The 25976-nt window shown below is 36.0% G+C and overlaps 2 protein-coding genes across 2 annotated transcripts in view; one reads left to right on the top strand and one right to left on the bottom strand.

The window, feature by feature from the left end:
* Positions 1-1924: 1924 nt before the first annotated feature.
* tmc2b (transmembrane channel-like 2b) lies at positions 1925-22864 on the top strand. The gene is made up of 20 exons (XM_015367245.2): positions 1925-2275; positions 3064-3105; positions 5307-5655; positions 5985-6137; positions 10189-10279; positions 10375-10456; positions 11269-11375; positions 12010-12108; positions 12423-12565; positions 13166-13313; positions 13518-13706; positions 14732-14911; positions 15911-16063; positions 17173-17301; positions 18166-18233; positions 19199-19438; positions 20334-20459; positions 21134-21212; positions 21328-21454; positions 22444-22864. The coding sequence occupies exons 1-20, from the start codon at positions 2230-2232 to the stop codon at positions 22695-22697; spliced, it is 2805 nt and encodes a 934-aa protein (XP_015222731.2). The 5' UTR covers positions 1925-2229; the 3' UTR covers positions 22698-22864.
* A 600-nt stretch (positions 22865-23464) lies between these two features.
* LOC102685231 (aldehyde dehydrogenase 1A1) overlaps positions 23465-25976 on the bottom strand; it is a 32971-nt gene continuing 30459 nt past the window's right edge. The window contains exon 14 of the mRNA XM_069187312.1: positions 23465-25208. Within this exon, the coding sequence (XP_069043413.1) occupies positions 25136-25208 (73 nt within the window). The 3' untranslated portion in view covers positions 23465-25135. The remainder of the gene's footprint in view (positions 25209-25976) is intronic.

The raw sequence follows: 25976 nt of genomic DNA on the forward strand, positions 1-25976 counted from the left end.
TGGTTGCAACAATCGTTGTCTTACTTGTTAATAAAACAATTTTAGCTTATACTATCTTTTGTGTCTTTGGCTGGATAGTAACACACCAGCCGATCCGGCTGACAGAAAGTCGATCGGTATGGGGCATGACAAAACCTTGATCGGTCCACCTCTAATTTGAAGAATTTTAAACCAGTTTTAACACCGGTTTAAAATTAACACCGCACAAAGAAAAACAGACTGCTTAAAACAAACATTTCTGACAAGTCAAAAAATCTGTATCTCTGGCAGCCTTTCCTGTTGTCAATATACATGTGGATAATTACATTAACATTTAAATAGTTATGTAAAATGTATGGCCTGTGAACATTAAGAATTTATTTTCTGTCATTTGACTCCTATACAGCCTAGCAAGGTCATGCTATTCATGCGGAGTCTACCCTTGCTGTAATTCCAAATGCGCTAAACTGTTTTAAAGCTTCATTAAAAGGTAATTGTGATCAACATTTAAGGGTTTCATATTTTATTACTAATTTTTCATAAAATGAGAACATGATATTTTCAACTACACTTCTTATATACTGTAAATAATGACATGTACAGTAAATAGACTGATGTTTATTTTATATCTTGTATACATTTTATACAAGATTGTAGTTAGTTCAAAATGTCAAGGAATGAGTATGATTATTATTTAGATTTCTTAACAAATAATATAGATTATTTTTCTTAACTGAAACCTTGAACCTTTGAAAGCCTTTTTATTGTAATCACAAAGAACTGGATCCATTGAATTTTATACAATTATAAAAATATTACGAAGGAGTTTACAAATAATACATTTTTAAACAAAATACACTGAGGAAAAGTAGTACTTGGACAATCACTATTTTTGTTATCACATTTTACAAGGTTGCCATCTGAACAACATAAGCTGTACAACACAAACACATACTTGAAAGATCTCAAAGTCGTCCCTGAGCAGTGTCTAACATGAGAGCTAGTGGATGTGCTCATGTTCTTCTACATTATTCAGCAGAGGCTGCCTGAGCCTTGCTGCCATATGAAACAGTTGTGATAATTCCAGAGGGCAGGGTCTGTGTTCATATGTTTTTGCGTCATTATCTTATTTGTTTTTATATTATACGTCAGGGATCAAATGAATTATGTTAATATCAGCCTTTCCCACATCCCTCCCTATTTTAAAATAATACTTATTGACTCAGAAGTTGGTTTAATCTGATGCATAAGGTAACATAAAACGTCATTAAATCTTTAAGACTCGATTCTTGGACTATGCTGTCACGGTGTTGTATTTCCAGAAAATTACATCAAGGAGAAGAGTGGGAAATTTCCAGAATCACAGGTGGTATAATGCGTTAGAATTATAGTTTCATTTTGAGCAATAAACAAATCCAATTTCAATGATAAAGAAGACATTTTTACTGATTTCTATGGAAAATATAAACCAATTTTGAATATTTTGTTTTATACAAATATATAAAACCATTTTAGACTTGTATAGAGATATGTAAGATGTATTTGGTCATGGTCATGTTTGTCAGTTAGAAACCAACTTTAACATTCGGTATCCATAATAAACATTTGGTAGACATTTCTAAAAAAATAGAATTGTGGTAAATTATAAAAAAAGGTTTTTGTGCACTGTATGCAGCACTGAAAATGATATGCTGGAAGAATGTTTCCTCAAAGAACAGTATTCTTACTTAAAAAAATAGATTAAAATATTTAGCATAATGTTTTAAACATAAGTATTATTTCAAAGCTCAGCAGAAGATGTTGTAACACTGCAATAAGAATTTATCTTGCGTATAGACACAATTCAGGAGTCTAGAATTATTCAAGTCAAGAGTTACTTAATGTATAAGTTGTTATAATCATCAAAGTAGTTTAAATTTATCAAACCATTGAAGATATTACTAAACTTTGTAACAAAAAAACCTAGTATCTGAGTAAGATTTCTAAACATATTGTTTATGTTTTTAGTTGAATTTTTAAGCCCGTTGCTGTATCTTTTCATTGAACTACAAAGTCTTGGGTCATCGCGTGTTGTGGGCCATCACTGGCAGTAGCCATGGAGACAGCTGGGCTGTAGCTCCGGCTCTCCCTGGACTTTGCAACAGCCATTTTATCACATGAGCAAGGTGATCATTTGTGACTACTGTGCAATTAATCCCAAACTGAATAGGAACCTTGCGGACAAATTGTTCATCAGAAAATTATTCAAACATGCCTAGGAGAACCAAAAGTGACATAGAAATCACAATGGAAGATGGTAAGTACAACTTTTTAACTTTTTAGCCTGTAGTTTCTTGGGTGCTTTTAATATACCATTGTTATTGCTTTCAAAAATATTTTATAGACAACTATTATTTTTCAGTGTTCTTTTGTGATATTATTTATTTTAGAATACTGAAAAAAGCCAAATTGCTAAAAGTAACACTCATTAAAAAATAAAAAATGATAAGTATACAGTTTACTGTATTTACATTTTATACTGTAGTTAACTGTGTATTTTTACATAACTGTTTGTGTGTTAACAGTTCTGTTTTATTAAAAAAATAAAGCAAAATCTAAAACATTTAATTTTTAACACATAATGTAACTATGTAAGCTTCTAGTTTGATTTAGTTTCTAGTGTGATTTAGTTACTTACTAAACATTACAATAGAATATATCTGTTAATAAAATAATAATAATGGTGATGTTTGGCCCTGTAGATTTTAAAATAATGGAAGTGAAAGCAATGAGTTGTAAGTGATAATGAAGTCACAGACACACTTGTTTGTGTTTATTATTGTGGACCTCACTTTCACTCCCATTTTATTTTTACTTACTTTAAAATAACATTCCACATGGGTTTGTAAATTATTTTTTTTCTTTTAATATGAAAAAGATCTATATATTTTTTAAAAATCCATTATGTCCCATTCATTGTCAGTTTGTCAACAATTAATATCTTTGCTACAACATTTTCTCAGATTCCTGACTCTGACATTTGTAAAGTGCTTACATGGCCACACGGAAACAATTTCAGGGAAAATGTTTGTATTTTTATCATAGTGGGAATCGAAATTGATGGACACGTGGACAGTGACAGTGATGGTAAGCAACAATATGTCCGTTTTCTTCTAATGTATGTTTATTTGCTTACTAAGATTACAATTAAATTGCTGTGTTTTATTACACTTTATCTGATTCATATTTCCTGTTGATATAAAAAATTGTAGATGTTTCCAGTCATAGCTGTTCAGTTATTTTTGTAGCTGCTTTTGTTAGATTGAAATGTTTGCTTTTGAAGACCTGACCAGTCTAGCTACCAGCTCATATTACAAATGTGCTGTAAGTGACATTCAAAATACTCTTTCAGGCAGATGAGAAGTAAAACAGACAACAGAAGGTTATAGTTTCATGCTTGTCTTTTGCAGTACATATACCTAGTACATAGGTATTGTCAAATGTGTAAAATTAGAAGCAATTTACTTCACTTTTTGTAAATCTCAACAACTTTTTAATCACATACAGTAGTAGCCAAAGAGTAAATTTAGGCTATGGACAATTTTATTAGTGTATTACGTGACAAAAAGAAGAAAAGGTTCAGAGAAGAATTCTCGCTGTCTAATTGATGTACCTACAGTTCATAATAATGCTAGGAATGTACAGAGGTTTTTTTTGAGGGTTAAAATGCCATTGGATAAACCCTAATTCAATTATATGTGTTAGCTACGTATATGAGCTACATTCACAAACCAGAACCAGTAGAATAGTTTCAATTTATGCAAAAGCTACAATTTTGTCATATTCTTCCTGTGCTTTAAATGATCCCATCATTACTGTGTTCAGCTTACAGTCAAATGGTGTTATGTATTTATCTTAGTATGCAAGTGCCTTGTGTGTGATTTGCGTACTTTTATGCTATACTAATGCTTGTTTCACAGAGAAAACCCTGTTTGTGTGCATTCATTAATTGGACTGATTGTACTAATTGGCCAGATATTGGGTGTCCATTACATTGTTTGTGTGGATCAATTTTTGAAACATTTGTCCAGCAAAACTTTTCATTAAGATGAAAAAATCACTAAACCAGCATTATAATAATAATAATAATAATAATAATAATAATAATAATAATAATAATAATAATAATAATAATACACTTACACTTATTTAGTGCTTTTCTGGATACTCCACTCAAAGTGCTTTACAGGTAATGGGGACTCCCCTCCGGCACCACCAATGTGCAAGCCCACCTGGATGATGTGACGGCAGCCATAGTGCGCCAGAGCGCTCACCACACATCAGCTATCAGTGGGGAGGAGAACAGAGTAATGAAGCCAATTCAAAGATGGGGATTATAAGGAGGCCATGATTGGTAAAGGTCAATGGACGATTTGGCCAGGATGCCGGGGTAACACCCCTGCTCTCTTCGAGAATGCCCTGGGATTTTTAAGGACCACAGAGAGTCAGGATCTCGGTTTTACATCTCATCCAGAGGAGGCACCTTTTTACAGTATAGTGTCCCCGTCACTATACTGGGGTATTAGGACCCACACAGACCACAGGAAGAGCACCTCGTACTGTACCGCTCTAACACCACTTCCGGCGGCAACCTTTGCTTTCCCAGGAGGTCTCCCATCCAGGTATTGGCCAGGCTCACACCCTCTGAGCTCACTGGGTTGTCAGTCCTGGTGTTAGTGGGGCCAGTAGAGGGTGTTCACTCTGCAGCCTGTGTGAGTCCAAGTATATTGATTGCCCCAGTATATTGATTGGCACATTATACTGTATAAAATGTGCCATCTTTCAGATGAGAAGTAAAACTAAGGTCGTGACTCTTCCTGATCATTACAAATTGCAGGACGCTTCTCAAAAAGAGTAAGGGTCTTAACCGCAATTTCCCCTTTACCAATCATGGCTTCCTAATAATCCCCATCAATGAATTGGCTTCATTACTCTGCTCTCCTCCCCACTGATAGCTGGTGTGTGGTGAGCGTTCTGGCGCACTATGGCTGCCGTCGCATTATCCAGGTGGATGCTGCACACGGGTGATGGTGGAGGGGAGTCCCCATTACCTGTAAAGCGCTTTGAGTGGAGCGTCCAGAAAAGCGCTATACTGTATAAGTATCAGGAATTATTTCATTATAATTGCAATAAATTTCAGTGAAAACAGAAAGAGGAAGACATTAAACATGTTGTTTTTTATTCAGCAATATCTGTAATTTGTGGGTTGGAGCTGTACTGTTTTTATTTCCTTTCCCATATCCTTGTGTCAATGTCAGGGTGTTTGGTTTCTCTGTTTTCCTTCACAGAAGACACAGGGAGGCCTGGGCGACGGGGCAACAGGCGGCAGCAGAGGCCTAACAACAACAGAAACAATGGCCGAGCCAGGAGAGCGGCCAGCGATGATGAAAGCGAGGAGGAAGAGGAGGAGGAGGAAACTCCTAGAAAGAGGAGAGTGAACAGGAAGAAGCCAGCGAAGGTAGAGGACAGCGATGAGGACAGCGAAGAGGAGCAGACGAGCAAGAGGAACAACAGAAAGGCTGGAAACAAGAAACAGAAGGAAGAGTTGAACAAAAAAGAGAAGAAAGCAGATGCAAAGGGAAAAGACAAGAACAAAGACAATGAAAAGAACAAGAAAAAGAAAAAGAACAACAGTAGGTATGTACTTCAGTGCCTTCTTTCATTAATGGATAAAGTTTGCCTTTTAAATATATTTTGTAGATATATTGTTATATATTATATGTACATTGTTGCTCAGACCAGACCAGAAATGTATTTGAAGTAAAATTAAACTACAAATGTATTTTTATAGGAAGAAGGATTAGGGTTAGGACCCTTAGGTTAATAAAGGAAAAAGGAAGTGAGCAATACCAAACTGACCTCAAGAGCCATTTATCAGGCGTACAGATAATGGCAGATTTGGATACTATTGGAAATCTCTGCCAATGTTAGAACTGTGTGACTCAGTTTTCTCTGATGTCTTCCAGCTCCTCCTCTTCCTCATCTGACTCATCTGAAGAAGAGTCTATGTCTGAGGGGGAAATGGCCAGGCTCATGGAGGAGGTGGAAGAGAAGAAGAAACTCATCTCCAACATGAGGAACAAACCCTGGAGAATGAAGAGACGACTGGCGGCATTAAAGTAAAAGCATCAAGTTTTTAATGGCAACTACTCATGTTCAGTGTACTCATGTCTGTGAATTAAAGGAAAAGGGGTGCTAAGGTTTTTGTGTGTTTTTTAACAACGAATTTTTTCCTTAGACCTTGCAAGTTAAAACATTTAGTTAAAATGAGATAAGCTTCCACTTAACGTATTACTGTATATGAGCAACATTTTATGTCTGAAATTAAATTGCAGAATTTACCACACATAGCAGTTTACATTTGTTTAAACCAGACATGTAAGTGCGAGTTATGTTCATATTACAGTATGATTTTTAACAAGCGTAAAAAAAGATGATATCTTGAATATCATGCGGCAACCACAAATTGTAAAAAGCCAATTGCTAGCAGATGTATAGCCAGTAGCCACATCACCCTGCAACTCACAACTACAGCCTACTGAAGCTCAGCAGGTCTGAGCCTGGTCAGTACCTGGATGGGAGGCCTCCTGGGAAAAACTAAGGTCACTGCTGGTGTTAGTGGGGCCAGCAGGGGGCACTGACCCTGCAGTCTGTGTGGGTGCTAATGCCCCAGTATAGTGACAGGGTCACACCTGCTGAGCTTCAGTAGTGACACTATATAAAAAGGTACTGTACCAGCCTTTGGATGAGACGTAAAACCGGGGTCCTGACTCTCTGCGGTCATTAAAAATTGCAGAGAGTTTAGGGTTGTTACCCAGGCATCCTGGCCTTTACCATTCATGGCCTCTTAATAATCCCCATCTATGAATTGGCTTTATAGCTGATGTGTGGTGAGCAAACTGGCGCACTATAGCTGCCATCGCATCATTCAGGTGTGTGCTGCACATTGGTGGTGATATTATTATTTTGTACGGTATAAGAACATGTCAGAAAGCTTTTGATTCACACTGGTGAAAGCCCATGTCTTTGCTGTGTTTCTCACTGTATGTTTTTAATAAGCCACCTCTTGGTTCTCTCTGACAATTGGCTTTAAAAGCACAGGACTTTCGCTGTGTATTTTGAAGTGAATGATCAGCATGCTGGATGTTTAATCCAAAATAACTTGTTACTTAACCTACAAGGTTGGTGGTAACACAACACCATTTTGTTGACGCTGGCACTGACTGAAGTTGCTACAGCTTGTATCTGGATTTCAGTGCCTGTGATGGTGGTGTTCTGGCAGCGTGTGCTGAACTTCCAAGTCTTATCCTTCACAGTGTTGAATAATCTGCAGTCAACTCTGAAAACAGGTTGACTCATTATTGTTAAAAAACATCCACTGAGGCTCAATGATTGGATATTTCACTGCATCCTCTTTTCCTTATTATAAGATCAGTCATCTAACTGTAGTCACATACATATTTACAGGCAAAGAAATGTCTTCTAAATTATGTTTCTGGTCCAAATCCTTGAAACTCATGATGTATCTACTGCTAACATTAATAACCTAATCCCCATTTAAAATCTGTTTTTCCAGTACTCTACAATTAATTATGGAATTTCCTACATCAAACTAGATGTTCAAAATTAATGGCTTGCTGAAGATGATACTTCCAATGTAATTCAGTATTTGCCCTTCAATCCGCACCTCTGAAATATTGTTGGATTTCACTGGTGTGGCTGCTACAGATTTGCTGTCACATTAACTTTTGGCTGCCAAAGTAGTCCTAATATGTTTGACTCTCTGTCTATGGACTGCTATTGGATACTCTTCTTCTAGCTTCTCTCTGCTCAAAGCAACACTCCAAACTGCTAATCCAACTCTTTTTAAGCTTCATAATTAATTGCTTATGTTTGTACAGTATTTTATACCCAAAAGAATCCCCCAAAACTTTAAATATAAAAGGGGACTAATTTCTCTCACTTCATCCACCACTGAAGTATAGCACCTACCTGAGAGATGTGTGCCAAACACTATGCACCAACAGCACACTACACAGTTACAGAAGTCAGAAATTACTTCACCACTATAATTAAGGGTGAACAGTAGGAAGATCAGCATGGAGTAGAATTTAACTAGGACAGCAGGGTTAACACCCTTGTTCTTACATACATTACCACAGGATCTTTAAACCAGAACTTTGGTTTAAAGACAGCTAAAGGAATCTGAAGGATGACACCTCTTACAACATAGACAGTGTTCTAGGGCACTACTAGGATGATGGTGTGGACATTCTGCTCTAAGGGGAACAGTGCAAGCCACCTACTTACTCATCAACGCCACTTCCAGCTAACACTTGGTTTCCCTTAGGTCTCCCATTGCAGTGCGTGTCGGGACCAGTTTTGCTTAGCTTCTGACATCAGGTTAGAAGATAGTAATGCTGCTTTTATGCTCCAACTATACAATTATCTATTTTCATTCTAATCATGCCCATTTGATCATATATGGATTGTGCAGGGTCAATTCATCAAGAGAAAAGACTAGAAAAGGCCTCTCCCAGTTGTTCCACATCTCATGAGGCTTTCCTAATGCAGCCAGTTCATAATCCAATCCTCATGCATTACACAGTACATAAATTCAATAGCCAACTCTCTTTTGCTTCCATTTTCAGATAGGAAGGAGCTTCAGCGCCTACTCTATCGTCTCCTTATTCAGACAGGAAATTCATATGAATAATAAACTGCACCCCTTACTTATTCAAGTTCAGAAATCCATTCTGTACAGAATTGCATACTACTGTGAAAAAAACAATAAAATAATGTTTTGCATTATTTATCTCCTAACCCAATCAGAGTCTTCAGTTCTGATTATATTAGATCTGATCATATAATTTACGTGGCATTTTTTATTTCATAAACAGTTACATACAGTACCTTTCCCTGCTCTTATTCTCAGCTAAGCATGCTGCTTAAAGGGTTTCAAAAATCAATTTCAGGAGTGTTTAAATTTTCAACCCAATTAGTTCTTTCTTTAATCCAGATTATCGAACATCACAATCTTTCTGCCTTTTCATTTACTTTTTAAATCTTAATAATCTGCCCTTATGAGCCCACACATCCATTCTACCAGTGTTGTCTAGCTAGAGGTTTCACTCTAAGCAATCCTTTATTCATCAACAAGAATTCAACAGTAGTTACACATCACTGGCTTCTCCATGACCGCCATGGAGTTTAGAAAAAAGTGAGTGTTGCAGCTCATTTCTTAGGCCACTCATTCAAATGTACAAAAACTCCAAGAGAAATCCCTGATGAGGTTATCAAAAGGTTTTGCTGCTTGCCTTAAGGAATGTACAAACTGCATTTCTAAACAGATCTGAACAGTGTTAAACAAACACACTAAACTCATCTTTAGAATATTATGCATATGAATCCCTGGATTTCTGGGTTCCAATTCCTTGGCCATACTGCATTCCATCAACCAAGCAAGATAAGGCCACACACTTTTCTCACTTCCCACTATAAACCAGGATTCATCAAATGACATTTATTGGTTTCCATTGGTGGGATCACTTTTACCCCGGTTCCAATGTTCAAATATAACCCTAAAGGTTATTAAGGTCTTATCTGTATCATGTTGGTTATATTATGCTTGCAAATGGGACTTATTTTATTACTTTAATGTTGGAAGAATTCTTTATGGAATAACACTCACATCCTACATTTTGCCTGAAGTGCCATTTTGATTCCTATTTTTTTGTCCGCATTCTAGTCTTGCTGGTGGTGTCTCTATTAGCGTGCTGTCTGTCTTGGATTTTCCACCTCTGATGTTTTAAAGATCGTTTCCTGCTATGAAATCTTACACTTATTTTAGGTTTTAAGTTTTACCACTTTTGTTGATGAGGGCATTTTTTAGTCCTTTTAAGCAGATTGTGGTTCGAGACATGGTGGTGGGTACTGCAATTTAAACTGGTCAGTTCACCACAACAAAAAGATTTTGTGTCAGATAAAATAAGAGTTATACTGTGATGGCCTTTAGAAAATATTGCTTATATGGTAATTATTTTGTGGTAAATAGAATGTGTTTCCCTTCCCCAAATTGGTAGCTGATGAAGAATAAAAGGATCCCAACTGCATTCACCACTTCCTTATTTTCCTGCTTAAAAAAGTCTCTGCCTTAATTTTTCCTTTTAGAGAAGCCCAGCAATTTGTGGAAAAATTTGAAGGAGCTCTGGGAAAGGGCAAAGGAAGAAAATTGTATGCTTATAAAGTGATGATGACCAAGGCAAGTGATATCAGTCAATGCATTTGGCTGTTTTGTATCTCTTTGATACTGGAATTCCGAACATTACAAATGACTGTAATAACTTCTTTCCCCAGAAATGGATCAAGTTTAAAAGAGATTTTGATAATTTTAAGACTGCGTGCATACCTTGGGAAAGGAAGATTAAAGAAGTTGAAAGTAAGTAGCAGCCTCTATCAGCTCTTATTGCACTTATATGCATTTAAAAATTAAGTGGATTTTAATAGTTAATATCACATAATTCTAAATAAGCCTTCTTATTCTTGACACAGATTTCTGACTTAGTCCAGCCTCAAGCATACTAATAGCACAAAGGCAAGGTGCTCTTGTTAAATGGCGCACATTGGTTTCTTTGTGTGATTCTCACCAAGCTCGTGATTCAACGTTAAATCATGTGTACTCAAGGCTCTCAGAAATGGGGTGATTTAGTGCTTATGCAACGTTCAAAAGTCACTTGGATGTATCACAAGTCAATCATGAATGATCAATTAATCAAAGTATTCTTTATTTTTCTAATAGCCATACATATATAAATATACTGATACTGTATGTTAACAGTGGCTTCAGTCAGAAATATTCACTCCCTTTGCAATTTTTCACATTTTATTGAGTAACAGTAGGGAATCATAATGTATTTAAATGGCATAAATTAAATATCAAAGAAGTTTGTAATTTCTGCCAAAGGTTCCTCTACATTATATTGGCCCCCGGGGAGGGGGAAGAGGTCAAAACCTATGCCACCAGTTATTATCTTTTTTAGATTTAAATGTATTTATAAAAGCATTAATGCGTATATTTAGATGTGAAATTTATTATCAAGAAAAAGCCTTTTTTCAGTCTCACCTATAAAAAACTGGAACACTGATCTCACTCCAGCAGTCCTTTAAATGTTTGTTTCTATCTTTGTTTAATTGAAGGATGATTTCTGTATTAGTGCTTTAGGAGTTCTCTTCTTTTAATATTTTGTACAGGTCACTTTGGGTCCTCCGTAGCCTCGTACTTCATATTTCTGAGGTGGATGTATGGGATGAATTTAGTCCTCTTTGGATTTACATTTGGACTGGTGGTAATTCCTGAGGTAAGAAGGATTCGTATACTATTTTGTTTTCCATTTTATGAACTGACAGCTCTGTATGAGTACGTATCAGATTATTTTCAGTTTTTTAAGTTGAGACTAGGGCTTGTTTAAATAAATGCATGATTCATGTAGGAAGGAAAAATCTGAATCATTCTGTTGTTCTCGAAAGTAGGGGAAGTACTTGTTATAAGTGTGCTGGAGATTTGATTTCTTCCTGCTGACTCAACCTGGTAGTTCCAGCTCTGTGGCGTAACAATTTAAATCAGTCCTGTGATATGCCCATTTCAAGGATGGACATGTAGAGGGCATTTGAGACTTGCAAAATGTTACTACAGATAACATTTAGATGACTCATAGAAATTCTTTTAAAGTGGGCACTGTTCGCTACTTACAAACAGACCTCACCATATGCAGTGCAGACATCATTGTAAAACTGACAGCTCTGAAAGCAGTCAATCGATAAAACATCCTACAGTATGTGCTTTGGCAATTAAATCCTTTCAGAAAGCAGGGGACCTTTATGTGCCTAACTGTTTTAAAAATATGATTTTTCTTCTATGGATTAATATTCGTTCAGTAGTAATAAGGAATATGTTGAGAAATGATACAATATTGTTAACTTTTGCCGAAACAGGTCTTGATGGGACTGCCTTATGGAAGTATTCCCCGAAAAACTGTGCCAAGAGCTGAACAACCTACTGCTATGGACTTTTCTGTCCTTTGGGATTTCAATGTAAGTCGAGGAATGAATACAGATGAATACAGTTTTGTAACTCTGACTTTCTTTTTTTTTAAATGGTTTTGAATTAGTGTATGGTAATCGTTTGACTTGCAGGTGGCAGAAATCTAGGATATCTAGGATATCAGATACCAGAAATACTCAGGGTAAAAACACGAATGGTAGTTAACGTAATGTATTCACTTAGTTTTATACAATCTGACTGTACATTCTCCTTCTTTCTAAAATAATGTGTTTAGTTCTATTATTTAATTATAATATTTTTTTAATTTGTTTTTTGCTCCATTGAGATTTTTTTTTTTCTACAGGGCTATGCTAAGTACTCTGTTCTTTTCTACGGTTATTACAACAATCAGCGGACAATTGGATTCCTGAAATTCAGACTGCCTTTGTCATATCTGATGGTCGGGGTTGGTACTTTTGGGTACAGTCTTATGGTTGTGATACGAACGTAAGTTCAAATTCTCTGTGACACTGTTGCCATTTACACTTACATTGTAGGATCATGGTTTGATAGACTTTCAGGTCCAGGCCCGAATAAACTCAAGATCATGTTTTATCTGACTAAAAGGGTATTTTCTGCCACGTGAAATTTCTGTCCAATGTATTTATTAGTTGGTTCACATATTTTTAACATTTGGTAATAAGTTCTAGTTTTAGGCAGCATGTTTCAAGTTAAGCTAATTACAGTATTTCAACAAGAACAGATCAAATCAGAGCTCTCTAACAAAAGAGAGCTACATCTTGCCATTGTCTTGATTTTTTAAAAAAGAACTGTATTCGAGTTACAATCATTTAAAGATGCTAATAACGATGACCTACAAAGAATGCAGTGCATTTTCTTGATCTTATAATGTGAAAACAAGAAAAATATGAATGGTAACCTTATTAATGTATTTTGCCCACATTACTGTAGAACATGCTCATTCAAATTCTGTTGTAAAAACCTTAGTGAATTTTAATCACTTTATTAATAAAACAGAAGACCTGTTTTCAATCTGGACTTGCTACACTTTATGCCTACCCCTGTTTACACAGCTTAATTCTACAGGATGGCCAAGAATGCCAATGAAAGTGGAGGGGATGGTGAAGAGGGAGAATTCAATTTCTCCTGGAAGATGTTCACCAGTTGGGATTACCTGATTGGCAACTCAGAAACAGCTGACAACAAGTTTGCATCCATCACTACCAGCTTTAAGGTGAGAATAAGAAATATGCACATTTTTAAAAGGCTTAAAATGATCTTTTGCTTTTATTTTTCTTGAATTTGGATAATGCCTAATTTAACTTGGTAATTACTGTTTATTTGATGCCTTTAACTGAATTACGCCTGAGCCCTGAAATAAAAACGAGAAATGAAACGTTTCCTGTTGAATTAACCACTTAATTTTGCATACTTTTAGGAATCTATTGTGGATGAAGAGGAGAATCAGAAAGATGAAAACATCCATTTGAGAAGATTCCTTCGTGTTTTAGCAAATGTCCTTATCTTATGTAGTCTAGGAGGAAGTGGTTATCTGATTTATTTTGTTGTCAAGCGCTCACAGGAGTTTGCTAAAATGGACAACGTAGGGTGGTATGAAAAAAATGAGGTGATGACAACTTTTGTTCCCCAAAAATGTGTTTAGGTTTAGGAAAATTAATATATTTCATATAAACAGCAATATAATATATACATTAAACCACAAAATGTATATATTATATACATGTATATAATGTATATTATATAAATATACATTTATATGTATATAAATGGGGGGTGGAGGGGGTGGTAGTTGAATGAGTTTTAAGAGGTAAAATATTACATTACATAGTACTGTAATTACACATGACATAGATCACTATAAACAATTACTTTCTTTCCCAGCTAGTTTTTAAGATATGTGTAGCTGAAATGGCATACCTTTTAAAAGTAACATTCCTCCACTGTGTTTAGCACCATTTGAAACTAGCTATTTCATCCCTGTACGTCTGTGGATATTTTTAATGCTTTTATATTATATCATTATAATCACCACAGTTGGACACACTGGATCAATTGAATTTTATTTTCACTTTTAAAAAATCTCCTGTGTTTGTACTTCATTAAAGCTAGCAAATCTGCGTCTTATATTCTGAGACTATGGAGAATGATGTTTTAGGAAATATAAGCATAAGATTAAATACAAATGTTGTCTCTTTGATATGCAAAAGCTCATGTTTTGTTTTGGTTAGAGTTTCCCAGGATGCACAAACAGAAAAAAAAGATACAGTATTTGAGATCCTGGCAGCAAGTGAAATCAGCAAGTTTAAGAGAATGTGCAATAAAGTAAAACCAGAGACAGACAAACATGGAGAGCTCTTAACCGCAGCAAGAAATGAAATATAGTGTAACACAAGATAGATATATTTACTCAGAAACAGGGAATTACAAGCCAGAGTTTGCTCTTGGTGAATGAAATTTCAAAATGTTCTAAGTCTAGGATATTCTGGGAGGACATTATCAAGTGGTGTCTTCTTTTATTTGCTATCTATACAATATACAGTATAGTGGAGGTTACTTTGACGAACAGATGAGATTGTAAAACAGTAAAACTGGGCTGGAGACAGCTAACCGGTTTTTCATTTTAATCACCAGGTTGAAATTGTGATGTCACTACTAGGATTGGTCTGTCCTCCACTCTTCGAAAGCATTGCTGAGCTAGAAGACTACCACCCACGCATTGCACTGAAGTGGCAACTAGGCCGAATATTTGCCCTTTTCCTTGGAAATTTGTATACCTTTCTTTTTGCATTGTTCGATGAGGTGAATCAAAAGGTAATGCTTAACTAATAGAGAAATAATAAATATCCAGATTAATATGCTACCGAAGGACAATACAATATGTTCTATGAACTGTCATGTTAAATAATAATATAACAACATCATAATGTTCCTATTTGTTAATCACATTTTGATTTTTGTTTTGAATCTTTTCTGTTTTACACACAAACATTTGTATACAATACAGTATTAAATCTTTAGCTCTGAGTTAGAAAGAACGCGTGTTTAGACAAATATGCAGCCTTGTTGTTTTTCACAGAACAATTAAATTTGATTAGGGTATCTTTATTGTTGGAACCGATTCTTTTTACTGCGGTTTTGACAGGAGAGGCCTACATTTGGAGCTCTGTTTATTAATAGTTTCTGACTAACTATTGAAGAGCACGTTCAGCAATAGACTGATTCATCCACGGTGCGACAGGGAGCGCTACAGGAGGTCATTCTTGCCGTCTGCCATAAGACTGTACAACGCATCCACCTTGCGTCTTGGCAGAGGCAACAGCGACAGTGACCTGTTTCTGGACTAAACGCATATACACATCTACTGCTACATCTGTTCTCTTTCTTTTTCTTTTTCTTTTTCCCGTTTACAACCACTTTTGTGCAATATATGCCAGGGACCTGTGCAATACATTTATATTTATATTTATATCTATGGTTACATCTATATTTATATTCATACGTGTGATACGATTTTCTGTGTACTGTTCTGTTCTAGTTTGTTCTTGTGTGTCCGGACTGTGAGTAACTCTTGTATTGTATTGTATGTATTGTACTATTATTATATAATTCATTACACTGTGGCTGTGTTGTGTGTGTTAAGCTGCTGTTGCACTGCAATTTCCCTCACGGGATCAATAAAGTATCTATCTATCTAAAAAACGAAGAAACTGAAGTTCATACTACTGGACTGAGCAACTGAGGTTCAGAGTGCAGGACTAAGAAACTGGTAGTTTGAAATGACAAGTGATGGTTTGTTCTTTTGTATTTCAGCTAGACGAGGAGGAGTCCATAAAGAATGCCACTATCTGGGCGACAAACATGTATTACAGCAATTACACTGGAAACTCAACTGCAGTGACTCCCCCGCCCATTAACCCTGCAGATGTCATCAGAGGACCATGTTGGGAGACCACTGTTGGAATTGTAACTCCTTTTTTTCCAGTGTTTTCTCTTCCTTTAGATTGTATGTTTTTATATATAAGTGTAAGGAATTATAATGATAAGATATTATAATATACAGCACCTAGACAAAAGCTTTAAGAAACAATTCTCTTATATAAGACCATTTTGCTCTTAAATATCCTTTGCTTCCTTTGTGGATGTACATGCCAAAGAGTTTTAAATATAAGGGCAGTAATGCTTTTGCCCTTTTCTCACTGGAAATCGTACCTGCAGTTTCCCAAATACCTATAAATTGAGACTAAAATGCATCCCCCAATCCACCCGTGACACACGGTGCTTTATTGGTGTACTAAAGATGGGAAATTTAAAGTTAAATATTTTTAAAGGGTTATTTGCACGGGATGGAAAATAACTGGGAGGCAAAGCTGACACTGAGTGTTTCAGCATACTCTGTCATTTGCAATGTTGTTTATCCTCCCATAACTCAGTGCCTATGGATATGGAAATAGTTCATTTAAATAAGTTTACTCTTATTTAAGATTGGTAAATGTATGTCAAAGTTTAGTGGAAGGACCATTTTTGAAGCTATTAATATTGGTTGGAAAGTAATACAACAACAACAAGACATCAAAGGATGAAAAGCAGTTCACATACAGTATAAAGGGGTATTCAGCTCATCTACCACAGGAATAGAGGACCCACACACAGCAGTCATTAGGTGGCAGCAGCCACATTACTCAGAGGGGCAGGTGGACAAATGAGAATCACCAATTAAGTGGGGTCTTTAGTGTAAACTAAACTCTGCTCTTGTGAAAAATAGCATGGTACTGTATGTTTAGTGACCAAGTAGTCAGGATCTTGGTTTGATGTCTTATTGGTAAGACGTCTCCTACTGCACACACTGGCACCAGTTACCATACTGGGATGCAGTGTTTCAGAGATTCCAGGATGTTGCTGTAAGTGGTGTTGATGGATCAGACAACACTCTTCCCTCTGGATTAAAATTTCCAAACCAACGCCTGTTTATGATTCTAACAGAAAACACTAATTCTGTGGAGAAAATTGTTTTTGGAAGACTGTAAATGTAAAAATGAATGATTCACAAATCCATTTCTCCTTATTTCCGACAGGAGTTTGTCAAGCTCACTGTTTCTGACATACAAGTGACGTATATAACGATCTTGGTTGGAGATTTCCTAAGGGCTGTGATTGTGAGATTCCTGAATTACTGCTGGTGCTGGGACCTGGAAGCTGGCTTTGTAAGTATTTGTTAGCTTCCTGTCATTCTGTACTGTCAATGACATCAGCAAGGTGAGATTATGTTGCCACGATAACATGCCAACGCATGACCCAGATCAGTTACAGTTTCCTAGTCTGAAGTGTCAGGAACAGTTCTTTCCGGGCCCTATGCGGGCGACACGATCCAAAAGGTGAAGAAACAATAGGGAAAAATATCATGCAGGAGTCGGTCAGGAGACAGGGGGGCGTGTCCATGCAGTGCTAGTGTGTGGGGGGAGTGAATCCAGGGCGAACAATCCAAGGGTAAACCCAGAGGGGGAATCCAAGACGGGAGGTTTAGTCCAAGACCAGGGGATCCATCCGTAGTTAAAACCAGAACCGGGTCGGGACCGGCGGGGCAGGGAATCAGGAACAGGAAACTAAAACCATAACGGAGCCAGACGCAGCAAGACCCCGGGCTCTCACGACACTGAAATCAATGAGAAGCCCCGAGCAATCGCCTGCGTCTGGCTTTAAAGGTGGAACTAAAGAGGGGCTGGAATAAGGAACAGGTGTGGGTAATGGGACAGAACGAGGAAGGGCTGGAGCGCCCTTAAGAGGAGGAGTAACGATCGTGACATGAAGACTAAGATGAGGCTAATGTATCACTCATTTTTATCAAACCAAAGTTCAGCCAACACTGTTTTAAATAAATAACATTACATTATATACTATAAGTTTTTTCAGATATTTTAAAATATTTAAAGTCTAAAAAACATTTTATTACACATAATCAAATAATTGGTCAAATTGTTCACTTTATTTTCACTTGTTCTTTCTTGTTTAAAATAAAATATATATATATTTCTGCTGTGATTACTTTGTAAATTGCTTATCTTCCTCAGCCATCTTATGGAGAGTTTGATATAAGTGGGAATGTGTTGGGGCTCGTCTTCAACCAAGGAATGATCTGGTAAGAACAGACTTGGAGATATTTACCTCTCTTATGAACTCTGTGGCTCTGTGACTTCACACACTGCATTGAACAAATAGTCTTCTTGTCATGCTTTGGTTATATGATTGTGCAACTGCAAAACAGTTATTCTGTGGAGTCAATCTTAAAGTATCATATCGATTTAATGACCTCTGCCAGCACATGAGTTTTGACAGGATGATTGATCATCAGTTGACAAAATAAAATGCCTCTTGCTATATTCTAAATAAACTCTTTCTCAAGTTATTTTGAAAACTATATTTGTAGTTTCTGTCTGTGACAGGTTTGAAAACATTTTCTTGCATTACAAAGTGTCTTGAAACTAGATGCTTTCTTGTTTTGTAGACATATGTAAATATCAACACACAATTAAACTGATAAAGTAAAAAACTTGCAAACAAGGTTTGACTTGTTTAAAAGTAAAAATAATAGTTAATAGTTTAATAGTTAAGTTAGTGATTCATTAAGGGTGCTAAACAAGCTGATAAAATGTTTTATTGAACCACTCTATATGTACTATCACCAGTCTTTTTTTGTTATATCAGCTTTATATCTAAGATGGTGTTTTCTATAAAATTCCATGTAAGAAATTAAGAAAAACTAATTAAAATATACATGTCAATATGAAATACTGACAGACAACTTTTATATCTTGGTTTGTGAATGCAATGAAAAACATGCTTCTTCAGGAAAAACAATAAAGGAAATTAAGTTGTTTGTGGTTCCAGAATTGTGATATGCTAAACAGAAGTGCTGCAAAAACAAACTTCCTTTTGAATACACAAAAGAGTACAAATCGGTTAACAATCATGTGTGAACTTCCTTGCACATTTTGAAAAAGTCCCTCAAGGAATTAGCTGATCCAGATAAATCATTTGCATCCTCTTATGGAATCAGAAACAGTTGATTTCTGCTTTCATTCTGTTTTTATTTATGTTTTTCAGGATGGGAGCCTTCTATGCCCCAGGGCTTGTTGGAATCAATGTGCTCCGACTGTTAACTTCCATGTACTACCAATGCTGGGCTGTTATGAGCTGTAATGTTCCTCATGAACGGGTCTTTAAGGCATCGAAGTCTAATAATTTTTACATGGGACTATTGTTGCTAATTTTATTCCTAAGTTTGCTACCAGTGGTTTACACGATAATGACCTTGCCACCGTCATTTGACTGTGGACCTTTCAGGTAAGAGATGCAAACAGTACTCTATCTACAGTATGCAGAAAGACCCCATGTTAGCAGTTGAATACTTGGGTGTCCTTATCATACCAGGGCTCTGTATTACTTATATTAAACAGGACTTTTTGCTTTAAAAAATCTGACATTTGTTTGTGAAATTTATCCCCAAACAATATAATAAAAAGAATCTTGCATGATATTCAAGCTCATTTGGAAGCAGGTGTAGGCAACACTAGTTCTCCAGTTACAGGTTTCTGCAGGTTTTAAGATATTTTCCACTTAGCATGTAAATAAGACCTGGAAAATATGGCTGTTTTTTTTTCTTATCCATTTAATTGGTTCAATTAAATCCTCAATGTCTTATGCGGAATGAAAACTAAAAATACAATGCATCAAATGCTGTCTGTCAAAAAGTAAACACTAATTTTCCAAGGCTCCAACTCTTTTCATATTGTGCGACTTTAAACTAACTCAATGTATTGGACATGTATGGACATCTTTATATATATTCTAACACATATGCAAGAGCCTCTCTCCTCTATACTACATTTATGGTAACTGAGAGAGGTGGTCTAGCATTAGAGAGAGATTGGGTAGGGAGTATTAGAGGAAAATGCACTTTTGTATGTTCCTGTTCTCAGGAAATGTATTTTTTTAACAAATTAAAACTTGAAACCTTTACTGAACTGCAATATCACTTCTTACAACTCTACAGTTATTCAAAAGTTATCACTTTTCTGAAGAGTGTATTGTCCCGTCCCAATTTTCACAATTTTACGGATGCTAATTTATAGTTCTCTGAAAGGAAGCCTGAGTTAATTCGCAATGCTGCCTTCATTAGTATGTGCTACCGGGGGGATACTTTGTACAATAAACTATTCACTTCTTTATTCACAAACAGTGGGAAGAAAAAAATGTTTGATGTGATTACGGATACTATTGAATTAGACTTCCCTGCTTTCATGGGTAAGCTCTTCAGCTATGCAGCCAACCCAGGACTGATAATCCCTGCTGTTTTGCTCATGGTGTAAGTACAGGAGATTCATTCTACCTTCTTCAACAGCAAAATAATCCGAGCAACATAAAGACGTTATTGGATATGGAGGGTTGCTTTAGCTTATTTACTGTTTATTGTGAGGTCTCTTGAAAGTATTGTAGAAGAGTAACATTATTACAAAATGTTCTAAAAAGATATTGAATATCATTAATAATAAAAAAGTGTGTTTATTTGAAGTGCATAGACACTTTATTGTTGAGTCTTGTTTCCCAGTGTTGTTCCCTCAAACCTATGAGGAAGAAAATATCAGTCTTGCCCATCTTGTCTTTGTTTTTCTTCCTATATAACCAAGTATTTGCAAAGTTAATTTACTGGCAAGTTGAATCAGAGTTACTGTGTTTAATATAAATTGTAGCCTATTTTAAGAAACAACAACAACAATCCCAGACGGAAAAGAAAGCAACAAAAAATAAATACAACATGTAACTAATAACTATCCATTGCTCATGATGAGAGTGAATTTGTCATCATTCCTTAAACAAAAAAGAGAAACTCTGCATCTGTCTTGATACTTACTCAGCCCCACATAAAAAGCCCTATGTTTGTTATCCCATGTGATTTAATCTTTGAAATAATCTAATCATAATAACTGTTTTTTCACTTGGTAGGCATTAATAAATTGAACTCTGTATTCTCATTCACAGACTGGCTATTTATTATTTGAATTCTGTTTCAAAAGCATATCAGAATTCGAATATTGAGCTTAAAAAGAAGATGCAAATGGTATGTATCCTGTGTTGCTGAAAATGTTGTGTGTCAATCTGAAAATTAGCCTACCACTTTATGGAATAAATATTTATTTTTTAACTTCTGGGTATTTATTGTGTATCTTAAATAGCAAAGAGATGAAGAGAAGAACAGAAGGAACAACAAAGACAGTACAAATTCAGTAATGAAAGATCTGGAAGACCTGTTACCCAATAAGTCTATGATTGCAAATAAAGCACCGGATAACAGTGCGATAGGTGAGTGCTACTAAAATAAAGTATAATTTATTTTGTGTATAGAAACAATTTTAAAATTTGTATTTACTGCATCATAAAAGAGTTGTTGCAAGAATCGAAATCTTGTAATTTCGATTCCAATGGCTAGATTTCACTAAGTTAAATTTCTTTTTACTTTATCATTTTTAAAGACATGCACAGCATACAAGGTGGATGTCAGAACTTTGACGTTTTTGTTTATTAAGCACAAAATCACCAGTACGAAAACAACATAAATCAACAGATTCTGGCTCTTACTAGATTGGCTCAGCCAATGACAGTGGTCTTTCCGAGAACAGGGAAACGTTCAAAAAGCAGAACATTCCAGAATATAATATATCATTTTTCACTGAGTGCTCTTTTCTCAGAGCTTTTCATATTCCCAGCTAACAGCCTGTGGAGCTGCTTTATTGAGCCCTCTCAGTTTTAATGTTTTTAAAATGCCAAAACAATTACTTCTTAAATTTTCCATAATCATGTTTATTTTGCTCTATTTCATATAAATATTTTAAAATATCCACTGCTTTTGCTAAAGCTGTCACATCTCTGCCTACATTTCTGCAAAATTCTTTACATTTGTTTCATCTCCAAAAACTCCCTGTCTCTAAAATTATTGAAGAGCCAACAACAATCTGAAAGCACAATAGCAGAGCACTCTGGTTAAACCTTTAAAACCAGGTTAAATCCTATAGCCTAAGTAACAAGCCTGGAAATTACAGGTGGATCGGCTTTAGGTCACATCGGTCGTCTTTGTAGCACCACACAGCAGCACATCTGGGAATTGCATGACATCTTCGAGCTTGCAGGTTTGAGAGCACAGAGACTGATAATTCTAGCTCTCCCATAAAGCACTGTGGAACCCGTGTCAAATGGAGCCGACTCACGTCAGTTTCATAGGGAAGCTCATTCTGGTCATACCTTACCTTACTGCAATGACTCACCGTCTCCTTTTTTGTTTTTGTTTCCTGAAGATAACAAGAAAGACCAAGGAAACTCTCAGAAAGTGACAGGCAGACCAGGAGCAGCGGCCCCTAAGGGAGCTGGCGTGAACTTACAAAAGGAGGTGTCTCTTGCAGCTCCAAACCCACGCATAGCCGTTACAAGGCCACCTGGTCCCCGGCCTCCTAGACCTCTTCCTGGAAATCCTCGACTCGCTCCCCCCGGGCCATATGGCAGAGGCCCCCCACCACCGAGAATGGGCAGAGGCCAGCCCAGAAGGCAATAACTAGACCAGTGTTGCTCAAGGGGGTTTTAGAGCTGTTTTCTAATTGTGTATTTCACACAGCTTTCAGATATGATCCTACTAAATTCTCCTGCATCTCCACACAAGTGAACGTAAGGGCCTTCCTTCCCCTGCGTGGAATGTTAAACAATTTCTTTTAGAAAGAAAACTGATCCTGATGAACACTTGTGATATTCTGGTGAAAACATCATTAAGTTTTTTTTCTTAGATATTGTATATTCAACATTGCCTAAGATTATATTGTATACTGCACTTCTGCACTCAGTTATGTTTCTCTTTGGTTACTCTTAGTAGTCTTTTTTTACTGTATGTGAATTTTAACAGTCATGTCTCCAAATGTATCTTAAAAGCTTGGAAAATGATCTCTATAGAGAACCTCAAAGGGTTTTGAAGACACCCTTAGATAATTATATCCTGTTTTGAGAATCAGAGGTAAAGTAATATTACAGGAGGAATTTCAGAAATATGAAAAGTTAAATTTCTGCCTTTCTCCATGCTTATAAAGCAATCAAGACAGTCTCCATGACTATAAATTGCAGCTTGCAAATGAAAAACATTTTTCAGGATATGACTACCACTATGTATAATTATATCCTTCTGTACCATTTATTAAATTAAAATACACATTTTGTTGCATTTAAAAATTTTGTTTCCAACTTTATGTTTGGAGGCAGGACAAACTAATTTGCAGCCCACCGAGTCATATTTAAATACTTGCTTGAGAATGAATTAATTATTTGACAGATAAATGCAGGTGAAAGATTTAGTTTATTTGCACACAGTAAACATTGAGATAATGCAATTATATTACAGTACAGCAGAGAACCAACAGTATTCTAGGAACAATAGACTCCAAGAAAGAACCGAAATATTCTTCATTAGGTGCACCCACTGCCTAAGCCCACAACATATACTTAATCAGTGTCTCACTCAAAGAACAAAGGAAAAGGTTGGCCATAGCTGTCTTGCAACACATAAAAAGACTCATCAGCCACAGACACAGGGACGGGCAGATTTTCAGGGAAACACAGGACACAGTGGGATAACACAAAGGGAGAACAAACAACAACAATGCAAACAAAACTTTGTATGGTGGTATTGTTGCATCCTAGTGACCCTAGTATCCAGAGTCTCCAAATAAACATGCAGTTAACACATTCCCATTGTTCATAGTGATGTTGCAGCCTCTGTTTCTCAAGGGCTAGACAGTTCTATACTATATTCAGAGTGGGCAACTAATGGCACACATATTGATGCACGTTATTATTGTCTTTAGGTTGTCATTCACTCTAGTTGTTTACCTTTTGCCAGTGGATCAAGTAATTCACAACTACTTCCCCTTTTGGAATTTAATTTCATTTATGGCAAGCCAAATTATTATTTAGAGGTATCTTAAAATCATTTAGAGATATCTGAATTAATTTAGACATTTCAAATATCAAGCTACACTTGAGTCACAAGCACATGGTCTGCCAGGACATATTGTAACTGGTTGGACACAAAAATCAGAATCAAACATTGATCATGGGCAAATGAAAAAATTATAAACAAATGGCATGATGCGCACAAGTATTGTAGAACCCCTAGATGTGTGCCGAGATTCATAAAATTATTTTTTATAGATTCCTTAAGAAAAAAGATAGTACAGACCTCTAGGAGAGAGTCTTGTATGTTTCAAGAGAATGAAAGAGAATCCCAATGCTTACAAATTTGGGGAACCTGGAAACCATGATGATATGATATGAAATAAGTGATTTCATTGGCTCTGTTCTTTACATATTTTATGTGTTTATAATAAGGATTGCTTCTTTGCACAAAGTGGAAGTACAACCAACAAATAATTAAATACTGTGATTTATCTCAAAATATCTTTCTACCTCTAATTTGCCTGTGAACTGGTAGTTTTTTCAAGCTGTCTCAGAATAATTTAGCAGTATCTCAAATGAGCAGGAAGCCATTTTAAAAATAGATTGTTATGAATTTAAATAACATGAATAATTTAAAAGGAAGCCATCTGAGCATTGAGACAGAGAGAGAGATGTGTCTATATTATTTATTTGGAGTAAAAGGGTTTAATTCTGAGATCTATCAATATCAGTTCTAGATATCTTAAATGTTCTTAAAAGATTTCCGAAATCTATGTAAAACAACATCATTTAAATTATATTTTGAAATGCATTTCTGTATATATCTCGATGATAAATTGGGTTGCCATAATTGTTTGATCCTAGTTTGGACTGATACACTTGAACTGTACTGTCAAAAGCCAAATACATCTGGTTCTTTTCTGTAGGCTTTGTATAGTCAAAGCATTGCAAATAATAATAATGAATCACATTCACTGTTGAAGCTACTACAATGAAGCCATTGGTGCAATACTGTATGTTGGCATGCTTTGTCTTCTTACACTGTGACCTTACTTAGGAATTCTTCTGTGGAATTTTGATTGTAATAGTCTTTATCTCAGTGTACTCTTGAAGACCATATTCTCCCCTATAGAAGGAAACGAAAAACACAATATGTTAATGGTTTTAAATAATACAAGTACAGACTTTTTGCTCTGAAAAAACAGAAATTTGAAATCATATATTGGTGTACTTCTCTTGATATACGTAGTGGTTAAAAAGTACCTTTACAAACTCCTGGTATGAAGTAATGGTGGGAAGGGCATTACAGTATATCTTTGGGTTGGGAAGTACATGTGCATGAAAGCAAAATTAAGTCATAGACCCTCAAGCACAAATATCAGTGGAGAAAAAAGTAATCTGTATTATAATGGGACTCAAAGTATTTAACTGTGGCTGGCTGGCCTAAGAAGAGATGGTAATATCAACTAACCTGCCACTAGAGGCTGCCAAAAGGCCTCTAAGTACTGTAAATAGATACATTGGGTGTCACTTATTTATTAGATTGTTGGTGATGGGTGAAAAATCTAACATTTTTAGATGCAATTTAATTAGTGTGGCATTGCATGGTGCTGGCAGTGGTTAGGGTTTTGAAGAAGAAGCAGACTGGAAAGCCTGTGAAGGGTCTGTCTGTGAAATTCCGAAATAAAGACTCCTGAATTATGAAATGTCCTGCCATTGTGAGTTTGTTTGTGTAGAGATCCCTGGAACCTCTCTAACCAAGTTTGAAGTATGTCACAAACATACACTATATCCAGTATAACTAACATGTGTTCAAAAACAAATGCACAACACAATGTAATATTTGTGACTCATGATTTAGAGTCAAATGTCTTAGTGAGGTCTGAGAATGATT

This window comes from Lepisosteus oculatus, chromosome 3 (genome assembly GCF_040954835.1).
Source record: "Lepisosteus oculatus isolate fLepOcu1 chromosome 3, fLepOcu1.hap2, whole genome shotgun sequence".
NCBI classification, from domain to species: domain Eukaryota; kingdom Metazoa; phylum Chordata; class Actinopteri; order Semionotiformes; family Lepisosteidae; genus Lepisosteus; species Lepisosteus oculatus.

Excerpts from the sequence above, each read along its gene's own strand:
- tmc2b (XM_015367245.2), top strand. The coding sequence starts at position 2,230 with ATGCCTAGGAGAACCAAAAGTGACATAGAAATCACAATGGAAGATG. Across the intron at positions 13,707-14,731 it reads GGTGGTATGAAAAAAATGAG|GTTGAAATTGTGATGTCACT; the intron begins GTGATGACAACT and ends TTTAATCACCAG. Across the intron at positions 19,439-20,333 it reads TTTGACTGTGGACCTTTCAG|TGGGAAGAAAAAAATGTTTG; the intron begins GTAAGAGATGCA and ends ATTCACAAACAG.